We start from the raw sequence: 11,312 nt of genomic DNA on the forward strand, positions 1-11,312 counted from the left end.
TATTCTTGCAATTCAAAATGGAACAACAGCTCTCCAAACCAGAACGCAAAAACATGGACGCGTGCTTGAGACGTCTGAAGCAAGAACTGGTATGTTCTGTTGTATCTATACTTATATTGCGATAACAGAGCATAATCTAATGTTGTCTATTGTATAGTAGCAGAAGAGTAGTGTACTGCTGTACATTTTGAACATATATACCATTTGTGTTACGCAAACTTCACTAGACAGTGGACGCGTTAACAAAAAAAGGGGAAATTAATTGTTCAAAACACCTTGAAAAAAACATGTAATGTGCTTTGTTTACTGTGCATATTAATGTGTCCTGGCATATTAATGACTCTAATATTCAATTTTTATTTTTATTTTTTTTTTTGTCTATTGGGTGAGAGGGGGTGCATGAGTGATGGGAAGAGCGAGGTTTTTTTTGCATTCGTATTAATCTGTGTAGGTTTAAAGCTTTAGGCAGAGCAGAGGCATGTGTACATTCCCCCTCCCCGTCCACGCATCTGGGACAGATGTTCATTTAAGCTTAATGACCTAAAGACAGTCTTTTGTAATCTCCTAAAGAAGGACTTTGCTTTCATAGCTCCATCTGTGGCAGGCGGTTCTTGCACCTGCGGTTTTATTTTGGGAAAAAAGAAAAGATGTATATTTTGCTCTGTTGCTGTAGTACATTTTAATCATGTATTGCAATAGACTGCTGTGAGGTCTTGCTTTCACAGGGGACTCAGTGGCATTTTCAGTCATGTTTAATGCAATGAGGTTCATCACATATGCCCTAAAAGAATTTGACACTCTCCCTTAATTAATATGTTCTTATACATTTCTCCACTCCTCTAATAAACAAATGTGTTTGATGGTAGCAAATTGAGAGTGCCATCTTTCACCCCCTTCTTTGAAATGTAAAAACAAAATCTGGAAGCTCACCCTCACACCCAAATCTTTTGGCAGTAACACACTGTAGACCCATTTTCAAAGGAGCCTTAACTGGCACAGATTTCTTTTGGAATCATCTTCAAAGCAGTTTGTTTTTTTTCTCTACCCTGCCACTGGCCCACAGAAAAAGCTAGCGTGGCTGCGTGTTTTGCAACATGATCAGCTCTGTGACTTCTTGATTCTCTGCTCCAAATTAGCCACACGTCTGTCAAGTGGCACTTCAGATTTGGGAGCTATGGCAGACCTGATGCCAGGGGGACATGTTGTGCTATAGCTGCCATATCGCAGTTTGGTAACATAATAGAAAAGTGTCGTGCCATGCCTGGGATCAAACAGAAGAACCGATAGCAGATGTCGGTTAAAAAGCTGAGGCAGTCTCCCCTGCACAGGACCATGTGGGACACAATCTGTTGCAGTGTCTTGTTCCGAAAACGAGGGGTGCCGGTGCCAAGGTTGTCACTTTTCTTTCCACTGTGACTGATTTCCATCCAGTGCTCATTGGAGAGTGGCAAACAGGTTCCATCTGCAATTAGAAATCACAAACATCTTTCTCCCTACAGCCGCCATACAGCCGTGATGCAACTGAGTTAGTAATGAAGCTCTTCCTTAGCACTGGTGACTACTCTTCAAAGACTGTGATGTGCAGTATAAATGCTCACCTTTATGTAATTTGTAAGCACTTATCCTAAGTCTCTCCGAGCAAGACCCTCTGCCAAAAGGGGAAAATGTATGGAGTTGAGCCCGCAGTGCTAGAGAAAGGAAATGTGAGCCTGCCTGGCTTTCAAAGCCTCATGCAACAGTGCAGTAAATTACAGCTATGAAGTTAATACTCAGCCAACGTTTAAAAACAACTGAAGAGCCCTCACCAGCAGAACCGCACTATACTCTTTAAGCCTCTTTAATAAGTCCATAGCATCCTACCAGGACCTTGAGACCCTGCTGCCTCTAAAAGAAGAAGAGCGTCATATGAAAGTGTGAACACTGTCTGTCTGGGGTCAGGAGGGGTCAGTCTGTGTGGGGTAGCAGGTCAAACTTGAACATTTGACCTTTGACCTGACCGGGCCTGGGGCTATTTGTCCCAACTGCTGACCAGAGCTACTGCACCCCTGACACTGAAAATCAACCCAGGCAGATTGGTTTTCAAGTCAGGAATGTATCAGAATTTAAACAGGTTGTTATTTTTCTACTTGTATTACTCTAACTGAAATCAGTGTTTATCAAAAGGCTACCAACTTCCATTTGTTATTATATAAAGCACTGTAAGCACTGCAATCTTATGGGAATAATGGTAACAATGAGATATTTTAAGCTCAGCATGAGTCACTATTCATAAACAGAATAGGAGTCATGAAAAGAAAAAAGAAAAAAAGATAAGCCCTCCCTTCCTCCTTGGAGTTGAAGACACAAACGCTAACGTGCCCCTGAGTCATCCTGTCTAAATGTCGGGTTCACACCTGCACCACAGTGTCATTCCACAAACTAAAGCGTAAATCAAACCTTTTGATATCGACACTGGTGCAGCTAATTTCACGTGCACGCTCCTTTATCCCTTTCACACCTGAGGCGCTTTTCAAACGTAACTGTCACCTCGGAATTTAACACCAAAGCCAGTGTACATGAGGTCATGGAATCTGAGAAAAACACGCATAAGTGCCAAACTTATGGTGTGTGGCAAGCTTGTGTGCTGCAAAGTTGCATGTTCTTTGTTACATTCAGGGCATGGGATCAGAGAGTAGTAACTTTCAGCTGGTTTGTTTTGTGCCTCTCCTATGGCTCCCATTCTCCAACCTGCCCTTCCTTCCCCCTGGCTAAAATTGGCCCAACTCTTCGTGGCAGCTGTGCGGTTTGCATGTATGATCATTGTGTTTGAGATGGAACCGATAACCTTTCACAAGGTCTGTTTATCGTTCTGCACTGCGCACGCAGGCTGCTTCATAATGACTCACAGGGGAGGTAAAAAAAAAATGAAAGTTACTACCCAAGATGTCACGATATAAATTGAATTAGAATTTATCGTGTCCTGAGATAGTTGAGCGGTTAAGTCTGCCACACGTTTGACTCCGCTGGAATAGGATCAAATCCTGCGCCTCCCCTATACTCTCGCTCCCTCTGTGTCCCTTGAAGAAAAAACCCATTCGAATTTGTTGAATATTTGTTATGAGTAATGCTCTACATGAGGATTAGATCAATATTGTAGGATGGAGAACAGGCTATGCACATGCACTGCCCACACACACAAGGCGCTGACGTCAGCTGCTTTGCTATTGAGCGTCTATCTAATGATTTTGGCCTCCAATGAAGATTGCCAGCCAGGATGACTACAGCTTGAGTCCCAGACCATCTCTAAATATTATCTGCCAGTGACGATGATATGTATTCTAATCTTATTCGTAAAATCGTATTCTAAAAGTCTATTTCTACCATAGCAGAGTCATTTATTTTAGTGGGGAAACTAGTCATCAAGCCACCTCCATCATTGAAATGGCCAGCAGGGGGTCTTTGCTGCTGATAGATTTTTAAAATTGATTCGGTGTTAAACTAATTACTTATTTTACCTTCTATGAAGACCAATCCTATGGTATATATTATAAGATGAGACACATGCATCAGAGGCATATATACTGTACAGTGGGTCATAGTCACAGTAATCAACATATTAAACATTAAAAGTAGAACATTCTGGAAAAAATGTGGATATCATTACTAAAAGTCCAATCCTACATGAGATTCTAAAAGAGGCATGTATTATACACCCTCGCTCCTCTCCTGCACATGACCCTAGGGGCTTTTGGACAAAACAGGGTCACGATATAACTCTTAGGCATGAATGTTAGAGAGGCATTCATGCCCTTTTTAACAGTGATTTGTTTCTTCACTGAACGTTGCACAGCCGTCTTGCCCTCCGGTTCGTGACCCAGGGTCTTTCCACAGTGGTCTGTGGCGTGTCCAGCAGTACAGTCACAGAGCCGCTCTCTGTATCCCCGGGACAGAGATCCCATTCCTGTCCTTGACCCACACAGCCCACCATTCATTTTTAATGAGGGTGGAGGGAGGGTGGGATAAGCTAGCTGCATCTAGCCTGCTCCTACTAAACAGGAAGGGCTTTTGGGTCTGATAACCTTGGCCTCACTATTTCCTCCACTCCGGCCAATAACAACAATATAAACACCAACAGTGAATGGCCTCTACTTTATGGCCGACTGTGGAATGGAAGAGTGTGGTGGTTTGTGTTTGGTTGCAGTGTGCGTTCGTGTGTTTATTTTCCCCTATTAATCCAGTTAAAAGCGTATCAATGAGGTTCTTTGAACAAAACATGCAAGCATATATACACACCTTCAAATATACACTGACACATTCAAGCATGGCATGTGTAGATATGTGTGGATGTGTGAGTTAAGTGTGCTCTGCTGGCACAGTGCATTTATTCTCCCTCCTCAGCTGAAGGTGATATGCCACAATGAAGGCAGAGAGCTCAATCTCAACAGACAGCCGAGAAGTAGCATTGATTTATTTATACTTAGTGGTATTTAATTCACTTTCATGCATACTGAATGGTTTTTGGATGCATCTTTATGATAGCTGTTGAAGGAATAACGCTCAGCTCTTCTGGATGTTAGGTTTTCAGTCACTGCCTTGACATGACTTCATAAAATGAAGAAGCATCATGATGTTTTTTTGTTTTTTTTCTTTTTAATGGCCAGAAGTTTTTAATGAGCCTCCATCCAAAATTAATTCAAGACTGGCAGCTATTGTTCTTAAACTTTGAAGCATTCAGGCCTTAATTGGCAATTATATCCGGTTGGTTGGCATCACCGCAGCAGGAAGACGAAGTGGGGGAAGGGGAATGGCTGGACAGCCCCTGTTTTTTAGATTCATTCAACCTCCTCTTTTGATCAATAGTTTTTCACTTGCGTGCTTCTCTAAAATGATCCTTCACAGGAATAGATGCTTGATGGATGAAATGGCGAAAATCACGGGAGACTTTGGTTCAAAAATAAGACGTCACTGTGCTTCGCAAGATTGGGTTAATGATGGCAGTGTTTCATCAATTCCCTGCGGTCACAATTCCATCCCAATTTTCTGAAGTTTTTTCATTAAATTAGACTAGAGAGACATTTTTCTCATCTCCATTTACCCTGAGTAAGACCTTAAGGTGCTAAGCTAGGTCCTGTCACGTCTGTTTCTTCTCTTTCTTTAGCTTAATGAGGCCCTCAGATGATCAACACATTGTGAGAGTGAGACATCTCAGGATCTTCGCTAAACGTTAAAACGTCATCGCCGAAACTAGAAACTGCCTTGGGACATTTAGTCACATTCAGCATCTCAGCTAACGCCAGAGTGAAAATTGAAAAGGCTGACATATTTGGGCCACAAAGTTCAGCCTTGAGATGCCAACGGTGGAGCGCCTTGAGTTAGTTGGCATGGTAAGGTGGGATAATAGGGTTTAGCTTACTACTGTTCCACTGTTTGTTCCCCATGGCACAATATGAATTATTAATGCTGCCTTAGAATAGAAATGCCAGTAAACAACTCAATGTGCTTTAAATAACCAGCGGGAACGCCTGCTTTTTGGGGATAATGGAAAAGTTGCATGTGAGTGTTAAATTAGGGTGTTTTAGCTAGCATGTGCAAACAGGTTGGCCATTTAGACTGCATGAGAATAGTATGGGTAGGAGATAATATTTCATCAACAAATTTAATACACTTTAAGTGGTCCAACTTTCACCAGAAACTTAGAGTACAGTAATCCCTTGAATCTCCCCAGCATAATCTTGCTGAGTCTTACGGAAGCCACATGTCTAACTCCGAAGATGTAATGACAAAACACAACTCTGCGTGTCATCCTATCATAAGACTTGTTGAACTTTGAAGTGGCTGAAGGTAAACCATAATTATGCGCTCTTTCCCAGCCTCTCCCAGGACATAGCCAATTATAACTAATGAAGTCAGCCATATGTGTAAGGCATGAAGACATGAGACAACCTGATTGTGCTAATTACACGTACCTTCACGGCCTATTTTAGCAAGCCAGGGGGAAACAAAGTGCCTTTTGTTCCCAGCATATGCATTGATAGGCTTATTATGGGATCTTGGAGGCTATTCGTTACGCCCCTGTGCACCTACCTATCCATATGCTGCTGATGAGCACTATGATGTAACCCAGAGGTCTCAAAGGAAATGACAGCTGTAAAGCACTGAATGGCTTTTTAGGTAGAGTCCATGTGTAGTAAACTATACCTAATGAAGAAATTGTCACTGTTTTGTGAGGTTTTATTTAGGCGCTGTTGCATTTTGATGCATTTTGATTTTGATTTTAATTTTGGACTAGCAATCATAAGGGAGATATGTGTTGTTGCCTTTTTTTTCAAATGGTAGCTATCTCATTTTGGAACTCTGCATATCTTCTCATGGTTGGGAATTTATTTTTGATCTAAATATAGGCCATGAATGTTTGTTATCTATTACATTTTCCCAGCTCCCATGATAGTGTGGCACAAAATGCTTGGGAAAAATATCATTTATCTCCCATATTCTGCAGCAACATTCCCTTCTCACGGTGCTTAGAGCGCTTTGTTTATGATGCTATACTGTCAAACACAGTTGTTTTACACAGCTACTTTTCCCACCCGGGGTCACAATCACTGCTCCCCCAAGATTAGTATCACTGCCTGGTGTGTTGCACCTACAACCCCTCCTCCTTCCTATATGCCCTCCCACTGTTCTTATGGTGTCATCCATAATTGAATCCATCAACAGTTCCCTCTTCAACATCTAAACATATGGCAAGGGTCCCCCCCTCCCTCCTCCCCTCTCCCTCCCCTCTCCCTACCCCCATCCCACCCCTACTCGTCCGGCTGACACCCCAATCCACTTCCACTGCTGCTAGCTGTGACTGTCACCACCCGCCCACTCCCACTCTCCCTCTCCCTCTCGCCGTCCCCTCTCTCCTCTCCTCTCTCATTGTCAGTCCGTTTCCGCCTGAGTGACCCCACCCCCACTGTTAGGGATTATAGTCTAGACGGGCAGCGCTGATTGGCTGCCCCGTCTGGCAGTGTCCCCCCATTGGAGAGAGATACATATAGGGGCAGTCAGAGCGATCCGTTTGAAAGGTGAGAGGACAGTGACGGACTGGCAGAGGTACAGACAAACAATAACAGAGAGGCAGACAGGGACTCCTCCTCCCCGCCTTTGTGAAAGTTTATACAAGGTAAGGAGATTTATGGGTTTTGATATCTGAGGATTTATGATGTTTGGTGCATAGAATGGGCAATGATGAGTCTTGAAAGTTGGCAAGGCAGTTGAAAGACATGGAAAGTTGTTTTGTTTAGTTTTGTTTTTTCACAGATATTTAATCTCATTTGACAGTACTGGAATCAAATTGCTAGCTTGTTTGTTCTCTCATAACAAAGGCATCTTGCCTATTTTTTTGTGCAATGATTTGGAATTATGTTGAGTTGACAGTAAAAATTGTGCTGCAGTTAAACTGATGGATCGTGAGTGACAATTTTTGTTTTGAGCGAAAAATAAAAACAAGTGAATTGTCGATCAGTGTAACCTGCTGTTGATATGAACTTGTGCGTCTTTATACGTTTCAGTAACTTTCTCACCAACATTTTCCCATAGACTCTGGCACACTTCAAAATTCTTTGCATGCTTTCTCATTTTCCCACAGATGTTTTGAAAAGGGAGGGTTCCTGGCAGGTTTGCCTCATCTGTCAGTTGTTACCTTTACCTCTGTGTGTGTGTGTGTGTGTGTGTGTGTGTGTGCTTTGATGAGCATATAACCGTCGCCATGTCAAGAGAAAGATTCAAAGTCAAAGTTACGGTGCATAATGATTCAGGCTAACAAGTTAAGACACAGGTCAGGATGCTGCCTCGGGGCTTTCTGTCTGCCTCCAGGAGAAAACGGTTAGTCCTGGTCACATGACACATGCTCTCAGACAGATGAGAGCAGAAAGAGAGAGTAGGAGGAGGAGAGGGATAAAAGCAGAGTGTAGGAGTAAGATTCAGAGGGAAGCCAGAGTGAAGAAAAAGATCTGGGAGCTGGGAGGAGAGGAAGGATCTGAGATAAGACAAAAATGGGATGGGTGCAAAAAGAAAAAGAAAAATATGAGTAGAACAGAGTGAGAAAGAGATGACGACGTTGAAAGTCTACTTTACAGCTGTCATGGGCTGGGATACTTTCTCATGCACAGGCCATATGGGGCCCTGGCCTGTCATTCAAAACTAGGTCACATGACCCATAATTAAAAAAGGTGTGCAGCCTGGAAAACACAAAAGACGATAACAGAGTCTAATATCGAGACAAAGAGCATGCTTATTCATTGTGCTGTGATGGTGAATAGTGTCATTTTTATTCATTAATTCATTCATTTGATGTCTTTGATACTGTCAGTTGCTGGTGAGTAATTGGATTTGTCCCGGTGCTGAGATTAATGGTGAACATAAGGGGGGACAGTGAGAGAAATGGTCTTTGATGGATGACATGGCCCTACAGGAGGTTGAGAAGTCAAGTGCTTCAATTGATGAGTTGTACCAGGTCTTTTGTTGTTAAGCCTAACTGGACATTTCCCTGTCGTTTTTGTCTCCCATCACTCTCTCTCTCTCTCTCTCTCTCTCTCTCTCTCTCTCTCTCTCTCTCTCTCCCTCCCCTCTTTTCCCTTCTCTCTTTCTCCTCCCTCTCTCTCCCTGCAGCTGTCTATGAAAGAAGCGGGAGATGGCCTCCACGCTCAGATGAATTCGATGATGGGAGCCCTCCAGGAACTCAAACTCCTCCAGGTTCAGACGGCACTAGAGAGCCTTGACATCTCGGGACGGCCCATTAACCGCGGGCCCCCACAACCTGCTCCACCAGCACCTCCCGCCGCCGCAGCAGCAGCAGCGGCCTCAGGCGAGACTCACGGGCCCGACTTTACCCAGACCATGCCTGAGGAACCCAGCCCTAGCCCAAGTCCCATCTCAAGTCCCAGGCCATCACTGGACAGCAGAGCCACCACCAGTCGAGACGACCGGAGCCAGTCCCAACACAGGAGCAGCCTGGGAACCTCATCTTCCTCCAGCTCCAGCCTGGAAAGTGATAGCGAGAGAAGTGAGAGAAGTGAAAGAAGCGTGAGAAGCGAGAGCATCCTCGAGTCTATACCCAGGAGGTGGTCAGGATACACTGCCCCCCAGGTGGACTTCTGTGGACCCATGGTGGGCAACCCTCCACCGGAGCCCTATCCCGATCCACTGACTGCCCGCCGTGCCCAGGTGGTGGACCTGCATGGGATCCTGTACAGCCTCTCCAGAGAGGGTCCTTCATTAGACAGTGACTACTCCCAGGACAGCATGGACGACGGCAGCGACTGGACCTCCTCACTCATGAGCCGCAGCCGCAACCGGCAGCCCTTAGTGCTGGGGGACAACGTCTTCGCAGACCTGGTGGGCAACTGGCTGGACCTGCCCGAGCTAGAGAGGGGAGAGGAGGAGGAAGAGGAGAGGAGGAAGAGGAGAGCGGAGAGGACAGCGGATGGAGGGGCGGACAGACCGGACACCCCAGCTCATCCGCTCCGTCTCAGCCGCTCACAGGAGATCTGCCGGAAGTTCTCGCTAACCACAAACATCTTCAAGAAGTTCCTGCGCAGTGTGCGGCCTGACAGGGACAAGCTTCTCAAGGAGCGGCCTGGCTGGATGGCTCCAGAGCTCCCAGAGGGAGACCTCTTCAAAAGGCCCAAGAAACTGGGTCCTAAAACTTCCAAAGGGAGCTTTTACCTGCCGTTCTGGGCAGGTGCACAGCAGGGTAAAGGCAGGCCGTGTCCACATCTAGCCGAGGCAGAGAGAAATCACCACCACCTCCCCCAGTTCCACCAGCAGCATCAGCAGCCATTTCCAGGGATTTATTTAGACAGGAGACAGCCAGAGAGCAGGCTGGAGAAAATGCAGCCGTTGTTTGACTACAACACGGCTGTGTGGGTCTGACAGTGACTCTCAGGCCCAGGCCATTAGACTGCTGCTGCTGCCAGACTGAGTGACAGGTGCTGGGGGATTTGGCTTGGCTGGAGGGGAATGAATGAGAGACTGGCATACAGTTATCTGCCTACAATGAATCGAGACATGACGAACTTGACACCCCAACTTTTCCTCCTCACACTGAGAGATTATCAGGGCAACAGTTTGTCTGACAATCCTAAAACTTAAACCTCGTTGGCTGTGTGTGTGTGTGTGTGTGTGTGTGTGTGTGTGTGTGTGTGTGCGTGCGTGCGTGTGCAGGAGTGTTTCTGAAAGAGAGACAGAGAGAGAGAGGGAGAGACTTTCGTAGAGAATTTCCTCCTTTGCAAGTTTTGTATAATTCGCATTTCTTCTCATGAGTGTGTGCATGTATGAGTGAGTTCCCTGGACTTCTTAATAGACGGTACTTTGATATGGACAATGGGCATCTTTCTCAGAATGTCTCATTTGAGTTACGTTACCTTACAGTCATTGATAAAACATTCATTGTTTTCAGATTTGACTTTTTCACTTCTATGCTACACACACACTCTCATATATCACACTTGATAGTTGTATCTATGATTAGAACACCAACTGTGGGATTGCATGGGCACTGTTTTTATAAACGACATTACAAACAGCTGTTACTGAACGCACTGCCACTGAACACAGTCATAATCTCCCTGCTGTTTCCGTACAGGCCTAGACATTTCATTGGGCTAATGAAGCCTTGGAAACCCAGGTTTGATTTGAACCAGTCAGTCACATTCACCTTGCTCAGGGAATGAATGTTATACAGGACGCTATGAGACACTGCCACATTTAAATGGATTTGACATACACAACTTAGAGAAATGTTGCCTCATCTCATCTTGCCTAGTAAAACATACAGCAATACAGTGCATGACTAGTTTAACCATCGAAGACTGCACATTAATCTTTGCGACTTGTCCCTTGTAATGCTTGTCAGGGATGTTGTGCTTGCTGTCATACAAGAAATATTCATTTTTCTCTGCTGTGTAGACATCTTGAGTCGACTGTCAGTCCTCCTGGGTTGTGTGTTATGCAGAGAGAGAGAGGAGGCGGGAGAGACAGCACAGGCAGACAGGAGTACTGACTGACTGCCTGACTGCCATCTGGTACCCGGACGTTATGTAAAGCTTATCAGCCACAGGCTCAAAGACGATGCAGAATGGGCCCTGTCGATCCCAAGGCTTTGTGGATGAACTAAATTATGATGATGGTGTTACATATATACACAGGTGAATACATAACAGGGCTGTCACAAGGTGAGACAATTGAGGGTGGAGGTAAAGACCCATAATCTCCATCAGACAGGTGGTTTAAGTTAAAGAAAATGGACTATCATTATGGAATTACAGTTTTTGTTAAATGTACAGAGC

At 44.8% G+C, this 11,312-nt stretch overlaps 1 protein-coding gene across 1 annotated transcript; it reads left to right on the plus strand.

Annotated features, from left to right (window-relative positions):
- Positions 1 to 10,734, plus strand: inka2 (inka box actin regulator 2). The gene is made up of 2 exons (XM_071903944.2): positions 1 to 89; positions 8,635 to 10,734. Exons 1-2 carry the CDS (start codon positions 18 to 20, stop codon positions 9,895 to 9,897), a joined length of 1,335 nt encoding a protein of 444 aa, XP_071760045.1. The 5' UTR covers positions 1 to 17; the 3' UTR covers positions 9,898 to 10,734.
- Positions 10,735 to 11,312: the final 578 nt, after the last annotated feature.

The sequence above is a fragment of the Centroberyx gerrardi genome, chromosome 5 (genome assembly GCF_048128805.1).
Source record: "Centroberyx gerrardi isolate f3 chromosome 5, fCenGer3.hap1.cur.20231027, whole genome shotgun sequence".
Lineage (NCBI taxonomy): Eukaryota > Metazoa > Chordata > Actinopteri > Beryciformes > Berycidae > Centroberyx > Centroberyx gerrardi.

Bases quoted from the DNA above. Each gene is read 5' to 3' on its own strand.
- inka2 (XM_071903944.2), top strand. From the start codon at position 18: ATGGAACAACAGCTCTCCAAACCAGAACGCAAAAACATGGACGCGTGC. The intron at 90-8,634 runs GTATGTTCTGTT...CTCTCCCTGCAG, and splicing joins GACGTCTGAAGCAAGAACTG to CTGTCTATGAAAGAAGCGGG.